Raw genomic sequence first — 16824 nt, 5'->3', positions numbered from 1 at the left:
ACTCAATTTTTTGTTGTGGTGTACACCACGGAGGTAAAATATTTAGGAGTTGAAACACCCGTGAGCACGCGTGCGGCCAGATAAAGCCACAAAAAATAGCATGCGCAGACGGAGGCGCATGCACTTCATTCAAGCTGCATAGAAAAAAAAGAACAGCAGCCGCTTGTGCCGGCAACAAAGACGCGCTCACTTCGGCGGCACCCGTGTTTTCCGCTCAAAGCAAAACTGCAACAAGGCGAAAGCAGGAGTCAACATTTCGACAAGGAAAAAGACAAGTCCACTTGTCGAAACGTTGGCTCCTGCTTTGACCTTGTCCTTGTTTTGCTCATCGTACAAAATTGGAGGGACACTCTTCCAAATTGAAGGAGTTAGAGCCCTGGCACGTTCCCATGTGGCTTTGAAAGCTGAGCTACACTTTTTAGCTTTTCATGTTGCGTGCGCATCCTGCACGAACATTGAGTTTTGTTTTCTTTTTTCAAAACAGCGAGCGTGGCGCTCTGGGGAACAACAGCACGTCGTGTTCTCAGAAACGTGACAGCCGCAACTGCTGGTACTTTCGTCCCGCGCGTCGTCTCAACACCTCGACGAGGCCTATCTTCGCATTTCGCGACGTTTCCTCGCCACCCCCGCAAATTTAAGCTGTGCTGGAACACGAGCGTACGATGAATTCGTGTATGCTCGCACTTCCGTCATCGGTAATTGCTCGCATTTCCTATCAAGGAGGCAATCAGGAGAGGACCGAAACGACAAATTACTTTCCATTGAGCGAACCTGAACACGGTGCTTCAATCAGCACCGTGTGGGAGTGAGCCTTAACTCATGGGCACGGAGGCGCGTCACCACCAAGGCTGCGTGCATCGACCGTGGCGTGCAGCCTTTCAAGTGACTTCAGTATAGACAAACTCGGCTACTGCTGGCCAAGAAATTACGCTGTTTAACTCGCCCTGTCTGGTAATAATTGTTCCGAGCCAGCAGGCGGGCGAAACCGTGCGTTGTCCATTAGCTGGGAGCACAGGCTGTGCTAATAGCGGCGAAGGAGCGTGAAGACACCACTATACCTTCTGATGTATACAGCAGGCTTACTGTAGCAGGCTCCAACTTTTTGGCAAGACTCAGTCACGTGCCTTCATTGTCGGACTTCGTAGCTTATCGTAGATAGGAGAGTTTAAATGCCTGCCTAGTATTTCTTTTTCTTTCTCTGTTCAATATTTTTTCGCAATTTGAATTGCAGCGATCCAGCAATGAATATTGCTATTCTTGCATTTTTACGCTTACTCTGTAGTGCAATGACGTTTGTGTAATATTTGCTAGTATCTCACCTGTAACTCCCGTTTTTAGTTTGATGTTGCGTGCCATTGCGTTGTGCGAATGTTTTTACTACCCGATGCTTTTTTTTTTTTTTGCCTTATTGAATAACGCTTCCTTTACGTTGATGGAACCGTATTCTCCGTTATGCAATGCCTTGCTGAAGGCATGTAAGGTAGCGATAAATATATTTTGACACATTCAGTGGCCATTTAGCCTAAGTGCGTTAGTATCGCGTCTCACTTTCTTGAGCTACCGGATCTATGATTTGAACGGCGTTCGCCACATTGCAGTGTTGTTCACACGCTCACTCGACACACGTCCAGCCTCTTGCAGGAGGGAAGTACTTCTGACGATGGTCCGGAGCAGACCACCGTCAGATGCACCGCACGTGCACGGACACACACGCACACACAACAGATATAGGGTGTGCCACGTAATTTGAGTCAACCTAAAAAAAAAAAAAAGGGGGAACTTCGAGGACGCTACAGCTTCCCCTCTAAGAGTGGAACGCGATAGCGTTCAGAGATACCTGACTGCTACTCAGGCTTCCCCGCTTATGTTACAATAGCTTATGTTACAATAATGTTTACCAGGAAGCGCTGGCGGCGAACGTTATGCACGAAGGTTCTGGTAGAAACGTGGCCTCTTGCGAGGGGCGATCCCGGAGGTAGCGCACAGCCGTTTAAGGTTTCTGTTATTGTTTCGCACTTTTATAATTTAAGCCTGGGACGATTAAACACAATATCGCATGCGTTGTCGGTGTTATGTTTCATGACACTTGTTTGTGCGCTGTCGTTATCAAAATTCAAAGAAATAACTTTGTCGAAAGCGGAAGACAAGGTATGAACAATTTTAGTGGCAGAATGGTGTGGCAATATAACATGCATATACGGCACTTCAAGTAGCAACGCGTGGCATATACATATACCTAAATATATACAGCAGTTTTCGCAGACAGACGACTCCGCCAACGCCGACAGCGAATTTTCTTTGACGCGGGGCCCTTGTCATCATCGTCATCACAGTCATCGAGAGGTTTAGTGTTGTACAGTTTTCTCATTGGCAGTTTTCATGTAATTATAATATTCCAGAAATTGATTAATTAAAGAAAACTGATTGCGTTATTAGACTGAATGCAAACAATAATCTCAGTATCTCCATGCGACGGCAAACAATATTTATTACCTTGGTTCTGTCCAGCTACGTGGCATTAGCGTAACCTTAAGGTTCGACTGAAGTTACGTGGGGCACCCGGTAGACATTGCACAGAATGGCCCTCATATTGAGTAATCTTGCGGAGTGTGTTACAGCATAAGTGACCTAGCTGCCACTAGACAGTTTTAGTTTAGCGTCCGCAACTATAGCGTACGCTATACGCTATAATATAGCTTACGCTAAGCAGCGCACGTTTTCTACAATTTTTTTTTTGGTGCTGACATCTCGAACGTTTCTTTCGTTAGGCTTCGACTCGTTCGAAACGAGAAGCGATCTCGGAAACACCACGAGGTTATCCATAATACTCTGTCGTCGATGCGGCCTGAGACTAAGCGAAAGCCGTTTACACAGTCATTTGCTACGAACGAAGTGCATTTTACAAAAGCAATGCCAAATTCAATTCGAAGTGGGCAGCCGGGACCGCCGCCATGTTTCCCGCAAGCTCCGCAAATCCCGCAAAAACGCTAACGCTAACTCGTTTGCGTTGCGTACGCCCGCTATACCCGCTATTTCGTTTAGTGTTCAGCGCATGCGCAGTGACGACCCGCTATTTTTTAGCGTACGCAATGCAATAGCGTACGCTATACTAAAACTGTCTACTGTCGTGACAGAACGCGCGTGGCGTGAAACGGCTTACCAACATGGACGTCGAACCGAACGGTAGGTCGTTGTCCTTGAGCACAAGGTAACGCAGTCTCCCGTTCTTGCTCAGTACTTCTCCGATGTCCTGAAAGTCCGGGTGCGATGGCTGTATGCAGCTGGAGAGACGTAGTTCGACCACCTGAGAGTACAAGGGGGTTTGCAGTAAAGCAACGTGGAACGTGAAAAACTTTAGAAGGGCAAACTAATAATAATAATATTTGGGGTTGTACGTGCCAAAACCACTTTCTGATTATGAGGCACGCAGTAGTGGAGGACTCCGGAAATTTTGACCACCTGCGGTTCTTTAACGTGCACCTAAATCTAAGCACACGGGTGTTTTCGCATTTCGCCCCCATCGAAATGCGGCCGCCGTGGCCGCATTTCGCGCGCGCGCGCACACACACACACACACACACCCACACACCCACGCATATATATATATATATATATATATATATATATATATATATATATATATATATATATATATATATATATATATATATATATATATCGCAGTTTCTAGCATTCATAGCAATATTCAAGATATTCGTCAGTTAAATGAACCACGGTTCGCAGTTTTACGGGTTGCACAAATTGCAGTGAACCTGTACCAGAACACGCATGTTTTCAAGCGCGCACAGGCAAACTTAAAAAGCTCTCGCGCGATGACCGCCTGCACTGGTTGCGGCACAGCACTGACGAATGAGGAGCGCCGCCAGCGAACGCCGCGTTCTGCCGTTCGTTTCGCCATTTAAACTGTGCCGCGTCGTCGAAACTCAGATTTCACCAGGTTCACCACCAGGTTCACCACCAGGTTCACCACCACCTATAGGCACGCGGCAAGAAAACGCGTGAAGCCCCTTACGCAGCTCGGCTCGTACTTAGCCCTGACAGCCGCCGCCGATGACCTCCAACACAAGGCACCACGTCCACATCCACACACGATTTCCTACAACGTATTTCGACAGAACTACGGCCAGAAGATTGGCCGCGGATATTTGCCACTGTACCACCCGTTCGCACAAACAAGGGGCTAAATTCTACGCCACCCATAAAAGACCCTCATAACGCTCCAGAGCGCTTGCGTACGTAATTTATTGCCAATGTCCCAATTAATCATCAACTTACAGCGTTGCCTATATCACTCATTTCCTGTCCTTGACTACACCAAACAAAGAAGCCACCTTGTTTATTACACCGACGACACCAGATGAACACGGTGTATCACGCATGAATGGAAACAAAGAAAAGAAAACGAGGGTCCATTAAATATTTGCGCTGATCCGATAGTTTCGTCATGAACACGAAAATTTCGGGACACATTTCACTTGTCATGCCCCGCATATCTCGAAAACGTAAGCTTAGTTTAACATAGCGTTTTTTTAGACTTGGTACCGTAGCTGAAAATTGCAGCGTGTCAACTTCAAGAAATTTTCTAAAGGAAATTTTTTCGAAAGCCGTACTTTGTCGCCGTGTGTTGAATATGGTAAACAAAGAAAAAATTCGGAAGTGTTACTTTCAACTTCACTGAGCTCCATCTTTTGTGGCATTTGTAGTTACGCCGAGGCAGCTGTCTAAATTTTGCACCACTTCTAAAACGCTCCGAAGCAATTTTGTACGTAATTTATAAACCGGAATTAACCCACACAGTGTGAGCTTTGCATACACATTACTCATAGGGTGCCGCCTAATTTCGTGAAATATATTTAAAAAACAAACATGTCATACAGTACGCCGAGGACAGTGGAGAAACCAAGTACAGTCTTCGTATTACCCACGCAAATATTAAAAAATGCAACGTTTCAACAATTATTTCCAATGCTTTTAAAGTCTGAAAGATGAAAGTTTCGTCACACCTATATAATGCACGCTTGAGATTCCCGCTATTTGCATTGAATTTGGCATCCTGTGAAGTTGTTTTAAGAACATCGAAAACATAGCAAACAGTGGCAGTGTGACACTTTGGAAGGCCTGAATAATACAAATAATCTACACAGCAAGATTAAACATTTGCCGTTTGTCACAACATGCTTCCTACTTAGCGATATTTGAACTACGTGCCTCGCATAGTCAACAGAGGAGACCGCGGAAATCGACCAACGCAAAAAATATGGGATAACGAGTATTTGGCAATTAGTCCTGCGCTAAGCCTGTCTTAGCGCAGGACAAGCGCTAAGACAGGCTTAGCGCTTGTCCTGTCGAGTCTTTGTCGATCGTCCTTCCCGCGCTGTGCTTCTAGTACATAATCAACCTACACAATTCCAACTTTCGGTGTACCTCAGCCATAGAGTGGCTTGTATTTACTGAAAATATGAATTATTTGCACTTTTTGTTCTCTCAGGCAAGCGGAGGAACTTTTGAAGTCTCTTATTTAATGCCTCTAAGCGGGCTGAAAACGAGGCTCAACAATATTAATTTAAGCCGCATCTCGCAACTCGTCCGCATATTGCTGCTATGATATTCGCCACATTTTATGAAAATGTTAATTTCGCGAGCTGTGGAGCTTTTTTCTGAAAACAGTGATAACTAGCACGTACGATTTTCGAGCGCTCGAACAGTCGCGTTAATAGCTTCGTTGTAAAATGAGGTGTTGAGACCAGGAATATGCGTTTCCTCAATGTTTAGTGGCTGCTCTTATCACGGCACCCTATACCAGATAAACTGCGTTGTAACCTTATATGGGCTCTTCATAATGTATGTCTTAAAAGCCAAGCGTCATCCAAATATAAGTCACACGTAGTTCTCCATTTACCCGTGCCTCGTTCGATGCCTGCGGGAAAGCCGGTTCTTTATTTTGATCATGAGGCGCGGCGTAGTGGGGGGACTCTGGAATAATTTGGACCACCTGGGGTTCGCTAACGTGCACCTAAATCTAAGCACACGGGTGTTTTCGCACTTCGCCCCCATCGAAATGCGGCCGCCATGGCGGGGTTTCGGTTTCGCGACCTCGCCTTTAGCAGCACAACGCCACAGCCGTAACACAGGATCTGAGCGCCCTACAGGCAGCATAATTGGTAGGTTGAAATGTTGCCTAGACTTTAATAAGGAGCAACACTGTCTTGTCTGATAACTGCCAGGAGTCACTTCTATTTCAGGGTGTGGCGCCATACTTGCATACAGAACTTCCCCACGACGCACAGATGACGGTTGCAACACGCCGCTTCTTTCTAAACATGTGGGCTCCTGTGGAAGCTTCGCCACCAGTTTAGATATACCTTCGCGGCCCATCACTCACTCATTTTTGTTTTGACGCGCTTCGGCGCTCTACCAGTTCCCCGAGTAGCACGCTCCCGTTAATAAGTGCGATATTATGAAGATTCAAAGCACACCAGGGATCAAAGTTATGCGAAGCAATGTGCAAGCGTTTGCAGATGGCACAACGTATCCGCGTAGCGCAAGCAACTGTATATGAAAGGAAAACGACAGCGATAATGGCGTGGCAACGACGACGATGGAATGAACTGATATTCTACTCCAAAAAATAAACAAAAATACGTCGCCGACGCAAAAAAGAAATGCTGGAGGAGTTTGATATAAAGTTTATGCTGGTGAATGTGATGATTGAATCTATGTATGCCACGGACTATGCTTTCTTTAAGTCTTACCTGTAATTCGACACAGGTCACGTGACGTTCTTTCTAGTGCCTTCATTCTATAAGATGCGCATGCGTCCTATTCATGTATAGGCGTCGGTTCGTGGGTATTCAAGCAAAGCTTTATCGACACTGTCAATTCATCGTATGCGACATTTAAAGCGGGGCTTTATATGCATGAAGAAGTAGACTCAGCGCAAGGCACCAGCCAATCACAAGCTTTCCCCTGCCGCCGGAGGAGGAGGGAAAGGGTGTGATCGCGTTTTCGCAATGCCTCGCGCCCGCTGATTCCCACCAGTTCAGGCCAGGCATTCAGATGGGAGGCCATGTTCGGTTTGTTCTGCGGAAAAGCAGGGTGCGTTGCAGGAATGGCAGCGGACCGCGCGTGGTGCGTTTGGCCGAAGAACAGGCGTCGTTTGATGAACGCCGCTGGGAACTCGCTCGAGAAAGGGCACGTCGTCGACGTGCCGCCTCGCTGTGAGGAAGCGCGAAGCCGAGGTGTTACGACAACAAGGAGTCGCGGATCCCGAGCTTCGCTTGTACCCCTCTTCACAGTAGTGGAAACGCAGTCAATTTTTGTTTGTTCACATCCGCATTCTTCACTCCAGTTTTACTATTGCATACACGCACCAACTAATTACTACAAGAAGCTTTGTGAAACCTTACAACTTGTTCGGCTATAAGCTGGGTCGATCCTGAAGCCAGACCACCAGGTCAACTCCCTTTATCTCGAAAACTGCACTGAGACATCGTCTCAAAGCGATAGCGCACCCGATGGGAGAATGAAAGCAACTCGCGCGCACACCGCTGCTTTCCGAAATTGTTGCTATGGGACGTGGCACACACGCAAATCGATTCAAGTGGCATGATGTCGCACGAGAAGCGGCACGGTTGTTATTGACTTATCTTCCGGTCCCACTGGCTACTGCGTCAAGGGGAGCGTTGGAAGAGATCACGCATTTGGCAACACAGTAACTCACTTTTACCCCTTTAATAATGTTTCACGTTAAAGAACAGCACTATTGGGCTACTAGAGACGACGTGGTGAAGGGCACTGATTTTAAGTTTGTAGCCGTTTGCTACACCGACGCTTTCGTTTTGCACTCCTTTAAAAATGTAACTCTCGCCACGAACCTAGGGGCCGGTAGAATGTAAAGATACTGTTCCATGCCATTTCCTTATCGTGCTTCCTCACTGCTGAGAGCGGCAGTCTGCCTTCGTTATCAGCGGGTTCAGCCGGCCGTAAGCAGTTAAGAACATGGAACAAATATATATGAGTGAAAGCAATCTTTAAATTATACCGGCCCGGATATACAGTCATGCTTACAGCATAACGCCATAGCCGTTCAGCTACCGCGGAAAATGCCGTCCCGACGTGAGCTGTATGTTATAAAACGCTATTAAACTATATATCGTTGCGAAAAGAAATCATGCTGCCGTTTTATGCTGAAAAACCTCGTAAATAAGGAAAGCAAGCACCTCAGATCGTTCCAAGAAGCGTAGTGACGTCAGCGCTGGCACGTCGCTCAAAGTCAGCCGATGGAGCCCGCAACGATACGATGGTACATCGTCGTGTAGTGCGGCCAGATCTTCCGCGTCAAAGCATAACTCCAGATTGCAGGTAGAGCATTCATCGAAGCGCCCCCGCCGGTCCAAGCGAATGTCCAGGTCTTCGAGGTTCCGGCAGAGTTGGGCGAGGCGGCGCAGCGCGAAGGGATGGCGAAGCCCACAAGGCGGCGCCGAGAGCGCTTGTAGGAACCTCAGCTCTCCGTCCTGGAGGACTTGCACCAGGTCGAGACCCGGACCGAAGTGGAACGAGCTGACGTTCAGCTCGACGATGTGCTCGAGCACGGGAGTGAACTCTCGGAGAGCGTCCAAGTAGTCCCCTTCAGCCCTCGGATAAGTGGTGGACAAGGACTGCCCTGGTAATAAGACGAGACACATACAGCGGACCTGGGACCAGACATGTCCGTGGATAGCATCGCCGAAGCTACCGCTGACCAAGTCTTCGTCGTGCTCCACGACCAGCACCAACTGCGAGGGTAGGTTTCGGCACTCAGGTGCGGTTGCCAAGTCTTTTAACCGAGCGCAGCTGGACGACTCGCCAAACTTCCAGTAAGTGACGTTGCCACAGACAAAAGCCCAAACCAAAAAATCAGCGGCCTCCCTAGGCACTTGCTGCATTGGTGAAGGAACCTCAGAGCTGAACGTGAAGGTTTCTAGAAACAAACTGTCAGCTATGATTCCCAGAATAACCTGCACCACTTCCTTGAAGCTCCCGCTGAGAAGGTGTACATGCAAGCGTTGCATTAAGGGGAAATACGTGAGCAGCGACCGAAGCAGCCAGCAGTTGAGTTGGCCGTCCACTTCGACGTACACTCTGCCTACGGTCCGCGCTCGGTGTATTGGCTCCGGCCGTGGCAGTTCTCTAATCTCCCGGCCGCATTCGCCAGGAGGCGTCGTCAGTGTTAACTCGATGTGCTTCAGCTTCCAAAGCCGCCTGCTCAAGATCTTTATGAGTGAGCTCGGAATAAGTGGGCATGCGATACAGCGAAGGCGCAGCACGTTGTGACACCAGCCTATATATTCGTGCACCCAGTATCGGTCGAGGGCGACGCAGTCTGTAAGGTCTAGTTCGAGAAACTGCGACGTCACGACGAGGTCTTGTAGCAGCGACTCGGCAAGCTCGCTTGCATTAGTCTCGACAGGAGCGCGAAAGGTCATACCGGCGGTGCCCTGCATAGATTCGGTCCGAGGAGTACGCCTATGTGGTTTGCTTGATGGCACGGCGGGGGCCTAAGCGTGATCCTGGGCCGGTATATTGACCTTTCTAAGTGTGAACACTGAAGCCCGTGGCTTTCCGTACTGTCAGAGATGCGAAGCCGCCTAACGATGCGACGATGAAGTTCGGCGCTTGTGCAGTATTAATGCGACGTGTTTAAACCTCCCTCGCACGCATCGCGTCAGCAGAGCTGACGCGCCGTGTGCTATCTCACATGATGAAAAAAATGCGCCTTTTCAGCTGATAGTATCCAATCGGGGAGCCAAATATTACAACATACACCCTTCATACTACACGACAGTAGAAGGAAACCTCATATGGCCTTAGGCATTTGTTATAGTACTGCGAGCCACACGTCGTATTCTTTCCAAGCAGTTCCTGCTTGGCAATAATATTCAAGATAGCATGCTGTGCATTTCCCTGATTTCGGGTTTTCAGAATGACTCGTGCGACGCCCCATACGTGACGTGTAACTTGAGCACGCGCATGCACCCTTCATTTCACAAGAGAAGAGGGCGCTCGATCTTTGACAGCCTTAAGAAACATATGTCATAGCAAAGAAGTGCGCAGATGCCGCGCACGGTGGGAATCGGTACAAGCGAAACTTTCATGAATTGACAAGAGCAAATGGCACTTTACCACAAGCGACGCGTTACCGGTTTCAGTGACGAACGCGGGCCCCTGGCACCTCGCAGAGCAAGCGGTAGTTTCATTCATCATTAGCACGTGTAGCCACAGCGCGCAATACCATGTCAAACGCGTCCCCGAACTTCTATCTTGATCGTTAGCTATAGAAAGATGCGCCTGTTTCCATTTTATAAGTATCGCTATGCGACGTGGCTAATGCACCAACCGTCTCAATGTGTCTGCTTACTCAAGGAAAATTCGTAAGAGTGATCTTTTCCCCGTTTTTAGCCATGCGTTCATGAACTAATCATTCTGTGGGAACCAGCTTCGAAACCACAAATCGGACACGTAAGTACTGCTATAGAAACACGCCGCAGACAGGCCAGCCACCCAGCTGCAACCTGTTTTTCCCTCCAAGGTCCTCAAGGTCACAAGAAAGTCGCAGTTTCGCCCGAAGGGTAAGACATTGATTGCAATAGCAAATTAGTAGACAGCTATACGAAGTAAGAATAGTAAGGCGAACATAAACACATCTCACTCGATGAGCGCGGAGTCTCGCTGTCATAACGCTGACGTAATGAATAGCGGCAGCGAGCGAAGCGACGCTTCAACGCAAACTGAGGTGTGAGAACACAGCGCGTGCAAAACTACGGACTCTGCGCGCTTTCCTCCCTTCTGCGCGCGGGATTCAGCCGTCATGGTCGGCTCACCGACGCACGCTTTCACGTCGGTGTTTCACGTAGGTGTTTAAAAGGTGCCTCAGACCCATCGATTTCCTGTAAGCGACATACAACTCTATGCAGCCCATCCGGGTCAATGAGCGGATGTAGGTCGGCAGGCTGGAACCTGATGGCAACGGCAGCGTGACGTGCGGTGACCTAGGCTGGGAAGGCGGTTTTCTGAACCAGCTTGAGCCAGTACCGCGCCGGGTGATTTATTTGCAGAGACATCAGCGGCCTGGAGAAGGATGGCTAGTTTCGGCAAGTGTTGCGAATAAACCTGAAAATACAGGCGCTTACACTGAGGAGTCTGGAGAACGAGCTGTAGTTTTCGAGGTCCAGCAGTGGTGTCGGTGGACGTATGGCTTACGGTGAGACTGCGGTAGGGCACTCGGACACAAGTTCGCTGTTCAGGTCATGCGCCGTCAGCACAGCGCAAGGTTTCAAACGCCAGTTGCCTTCTGGTTCGGCCAACCACAGAGATCCAGTCCACCACTTCGTATCTCGTGTTAGAACCGCTGCTGCTACTCCGCGCGCCAGAAAGACTGCTGGGTTGTCACGCACGGACGCAGTGCCGCCAAATGTAGCCTTGGGTCACAGTCTTAATCTCACAAACACGGTTCGTCACGAAGGTCTCCAAGAGGTTAGCGTCGCCAGAGACCTAATGTAACGCTATCGTTGAAGCAGTATATAAGAAGGCGGTGCATCATGTGACATCGGGCATTTTCCGGTATAATGCCATAATCTCACCGCTAAAAGACACGCAAGAAGCTCTAAACGCGGTGGAGAAACCGCCTTCAGTGGTGCAAGGAAAGACTTTGCTAATATGGAGCCGGATGGTAAAACTGCCGTCGGCGTACAAACACTGCGACATCGTGTGCATGAGGGCTGGCGTCACCGACGAAATGTGCTTTCACGCGTCCATGATCTTGCGATGCTAGTGAGAGGCAACGTGGAATGCGAAGGGTAGACAGGACAGGCAATTCCGATACCAAGTTCTTCCACAAGTTCTCAACGTCAAGTGGTAGAGGCTCATCCCAATCGATGCCATGCCGCGATATCCGTTGGAACAGGCGTCGAGCTTTCACCATTTCTTTTTGTTAGTAAAGTTAGCGCTACGTCTTATGCTAGAATTGTGCTTCGTTAGTTTCTTCAGTTTATGTTTGTTATGTATTGAAACACAAATACATTGTATTTTTTTTCTTTTCGAGTAAGAGAGCACGTTCTTAATTAATGCATAGTGATATTCTACCATCTGTGTAAATACCTTTCGTGTGTGATGCTTTTAAATATCTGTTATCAGTTTACCTGCCACATTTTGCCATGTATGCATGGTCTCCGAGGCATCGTCAAGCTGTTTTCTTGCACATTTTAGCCCAGGAGTCCGGCCAGGATACTTTCTGGTAAATAAAGAGAATCCAACTGAAGAAAGAAAATGGAGCGACGGAGCCCTGTGGGTCAAATAGCTGGCGAACGCAGGTACAATGGTTCGCCTCGTCGATGGATGAGCTTAAATCTATGATAGTACGGTTTGCGTGGTGTGGATGATGTCGAAGGATCGACATTTGGACGAGTTGGTACTGGTTGAAGATATTAAAGGGGCAGCGCAAGACGACGAAAACAGAAGGCAGGAGCACACAGGAGAGCGTTGAACTCACAACTAACGCTATTCGAAGGCATACGCAAACTTGTGTACTACAACCCATAGCCACATGCTCTGCCATCGATGGCGTCTTTATCAGTGCGCAGGAAAAAAAAACGCATAATCCTGTAATCTAATGCTACACTATGAGGCGGTTTAAAAATTCAAATTCATTGTCATAGAAATATAATCATGGCATGCTCAGAGCAATGCCGCGCGACACGTGAGTGGCATTACCCGTTAGCGAGCGCCTATGCTCAAACAATTTAATGTTCAGGCATCGACTGTTTGGCCGATATAGACGTTACCGCGGGAAAATGGAAGCTCGTAAACAACTGCCATTCTGCAGTGCACAGGCGGGGACGTGTGCTTAAGAGTGCAGCCTTTCCCAGCATAAGTGGAGGCAGCCTGAACCAACTTCCTATCAATCTTACAGCAAATTTTGATCATCTTGTTAGCGGCAGAAAAAAGAACCGTTGCATGAAACCTGCCTGCTACATTTGTGAGGCTGTGGGATAGTTTATGTACATATCGAATTACAACTAGTTTTTTGTTCTTGTCGGCTGGCTCTGGATTATTAATTCTTGTGGGTGCTCCTAATTTCACACGCATAACAAGCTTCTGTACAGTCATGCGCATAGCATCCTCCCGAAAACCTGCCAATCTCAAACGCTCAAGTTGTTTTAAGAAACTCCCGGAAGTCTGGTGAAAACACGATTTCGAAAGTGCGGAACATAGAACCGAGAAAGCAATGCCATTTTTTACCACCTTCGAATGTGCGGAGTGAACTTGTAAAATTGATTTTCCTGACCTTCGGCAATACATTCAGCACACATGTTTATCAGTTAGGTTAAGCCTTGTATCTAAAAATTCTATCTCGTTCTTATCTGGCACTTTATGTGTGAAATCTAACCCCGAGCCACATTTGTGGAATACTTGAAGTACATCATGAGCCATTTGCTGGAAATCAGTATTCTTCAGAAAGACGAGAAAATCATCAACATATCTTAGCACTTTGATTGTTGGGCCATCTAGGTTACTTTTTATATTTCTATCAACGTTACCTAGGTAAATGTTAGTACCGGAGCAACTTTGCAGCCAATGCAAATGCCAGATTTTTGTCGGTATAAATTTCCTTTCCATTCAACAACAGCTGAAGCTGAGAGAGAATGTCTAGAAATCTACTAACAGATACGCCACAGCATTAAATTGGTATGACAGTGAATTTGAATTTTTAAACCACCTCATAGTGTAGCATTAGATTACAGGATTTTGCATTTTTGCCTGCGCACTGATAATGACGCCATCGAAGGGAGAGCAGGTGGCCATGGGTTGTAGTACATAAGTTTGTGTATGCCTTGCAACAAAATTAGTTGTGAGTTCAGCGCTGTCCTGTGTGTTCCTACCTTATGTCTTCGTCATCTTGAGCTGCCCCATCAACATGTTCATGTGGATGATGTCGCCTGATGAGCGGTCTCAAAGAAGACTAAGCACCTTGAAATTAGAGCTCTACTCACTAACATTCATAAGTGAGAGGCCGTCGTTCAAGAAATGGGTGCAGAGCAGATGGGAGTTCAAGCACCATTTTCTCAGTTCCGTTCCTGCATCTACAATAATGGAATTCGCTCGCCGCTAAAACTCCCCATGCCTTCACTTGGGAATATGTACCTCTGACTAAGTTCTCCATGCAGAATGACGGTTGTAGGAGTGCTGCCATGTCCGGGTGCGTTGTCTTCGATGTTTTCATGTGGTACTGAAGGGTTGCTGACGGCAAGAACGGGCTAGAAGACGCTCCGAAAGGAACTCGAGTCATGTGCCATTCGATCATTGTCGGAATGGGATGCTCGCTTGTCGGTAGTTAGTCGATTCACAGAAAACGCAGATCGTCTCTGTCTTCGGATCGAATGTATATCTGGAGGACGGCCTTCCGGATAATAACGATGAGAACGAACTTGCTGCATCTAAACTGCAGGAGCAGCTGCAGGAGTTCGGGACCAGGCTTGATGCTTTTAGCGAGCATGTCGTTTGAATACTGTCCGCCGTATTCATGCGATGATGCATCAAACATGACGCGGATCCTTTTAGCCATGGATTCGCGTCGGACTATTCCATGATGACTCAGGTAGTAGACAGTATTTCCGAGGCGTTCAAACGGCACTACTCCCTCCGCATGAGCTTCCTTAAACTACTCGCTGATTGCGGCATCGTATTCCTGCAGAAGTACTGGGTAATACTCGAACCGCTGAAGCTGACGCTTGAGCCTGCCTTCAGCTACACTCCGGTTCATACATGACGTGAGGGCTGGTGTCTTGGCCATCAGCGGTACTACGTAGCGTCCTGCGCTTTTGTGTCTGCGCTGCGAATGTGAATGAGCGCCGGGTGTTTTTCGATGCCGTGAGCCTCGTGTCTGTCGGTTATACCAATGGCATACAAGAGCCACATCTCTGATGGGTCCCCAGGTCGGGCCTCACTGCGCCAGCAGTCAGAACAAGTCAGGAACAAGCTTTCGACTGTTGTTACGTGGTGACAGAGGATGACCGATATTAGCATTAATTCCTTCAATGACCCAGCCAAATAAAGTCTGTAGTGCACATAGGTTGTAGGTGAAACGTTCGACGCATGCGGTCGCTACCCTCCAGTAATTGTCTGAGCCGATTAAAAGACTTAACGTCGAGCCTTAAAGGTGGTCCTCTAGAGGTTCGTCAGGAAAGTGTAGATTGCGGTCACGCATCATGTTAATAATTGTGCGTTCTATCGCCGGACTCTTTACGGTACAGACCTCTGGAACCTGCAGAGCTGCAAGAGTGACGTCATTAGACTGAATGCGGCCACGTAGTGTGACATTTGCCATTCGGCATTCGTGATACCGTGAGGAGTTGAACATGCCGAATGTAAACACCTCTAATTCTTTATTTCCAATGCACGGCAGAGATAGCTGCTGTAAGTCTGTACGGATAAAGGTCCGTTGCCTGCCGTTGCCCACCGGCAGGCAACGGAATTTTATCAGCACGGACGCAGTGGCTAGTGGCCACAGTTCTCGAACGCCCACATTGTGGCTTTTTGGAGCAACACGGATGACGAGCGCGTGCTGCTTGCATGAGCTGTCATTACCTGCTTTCCTCGTTGTGTGGCCTCCTCTCGGTTTTCAGCTCCAACAGGAGTAGTTGATTGTCGACTGTGGGTTCCTAGTCATTCCCGAATATCGCACAGTGCAGAAATGGCTCGTCTTGAGCATCGGTCACACTTGATCCACGCTGCTGCTCGGCAACAGCGAGCAGTGTGCCTTTGCTTCGCCACTGCAAGCAGCAATTCTTGATCGAAAGACGTTAACGCTTTTCCTCCGCTGACAGTGTGGCTCCGCAATCGCGCGTCACGTGCCTTGTGATGCCGCAGGTGCAACACGTGGTCTGTCCAGGCACTGAAGTGGTACCTGGCAAATGAAGACCGCAATGCCCGTGCTAGGACGGATGGTGTATGAGGTGCTGTCAAGGTGTGCGCAAACTTGCAGTTCGCGGACTTCTCTGAAGTGAGTGTCTCGCCTGGCACCCCACTCTGCTCCCTACATTCGACTTCAACTTGAAGGAACTTCATAATTGCCTTCACTTGCTCTTCTCTCGACAGCACTGCAGAGTCCGCGACACCTGTGTCAGCCTTCGTGGGCTTACAGTACAGGATGGTCAAGTCCTCTGGCAATGGCTGCATCAGCACTCGGGGCAAAACAACCGCGTATTCTATAGACGGCATGCGAACGCTGTACAAACAGCCGGTCATGAACTGGATCTGCTTATACAGGTCCCGCACCTTTGATACTTGTGACGATGTCTCGATGGCTTCAGTGGAAAGCAGGCTGTCTATGTGGTCATCGATGTGGACATCATTTTGACCGCGCCGTTCAGTGAGCACTTTGACGACAATATTGTATTTCGCTTCAGTCAGGCGTATTCCATCAATGGCCCGCTTCGCAGCGCCCGCCAAGTACGTCTTCAAGTACCTAAACCTTTCAATGTCGGGGAGATCGGGGTGGGTGTGAATGATTGCCTCGTGGTGCTCCCAAATCCCTGCCACTCACGGTTCTCACTGCTAAAGACGGGTACTTGAAGCTTCGGCAAGGCGACTCCTAGGCCTGGTGCTCGCGGTCCCCTGTGAATGGCGAGGGTTTGATCGATAGTCAGCTGCTCCCATTGCATTGTTTGATCCGTCATTAGCACCCATATGTCTCAATTGGTTGTCTTCGATGGCGGCAGGGCCGGCCGATGCACGTGTGTTAAGTGCGAACCGAAGCCTGCCGACTGC

The 16824-nt window shown here is 48.4% G+C and overlaps 1 protein-coding gene across 1 annotated transcript in view; it reads right to left on the bottom strand.

The window, feature by feature from the left end:
- Positions 1-16824, bottom strand: part of LOC142567903 (uncharacterized) — a 50991-nt gene that overhangs the window by 10098 nt on the left and 24069 nt on the right. Inside the window, exon 2 of the mRNA XM_075677995.1 lies at positions 3161-3304. Coding sequence (XP_075534110.1) covers positions 3161-3166 — 6 coding nt within the window. The 5' untranslated portion in view covers positions 3167-3304. The remainder of the gene's footprint in view (positions 1-3160; positions 3305-16824) is intronic.

Source organism: Dermacentor variabilis, unplaced genomic scaffold, assembly GCF_050947875.1.
Source record: "Dermacentor variabilis isolate Ectoservices unplaced genomic scaffold, ASM5094787v1 scaffold_15, whole genome shotgun sequence".
Lineage (NCBI taxonomy): Eukaryota > Metazoa > Arthropoda > Arachnida > Ixodida > Ixodidae > Dermacentor > Dermacentor variabilis.
Note: the sequence above shows the minus strand (reverse complement) of the source record. Positions and strands in the feature narration are given on the sequence as shown.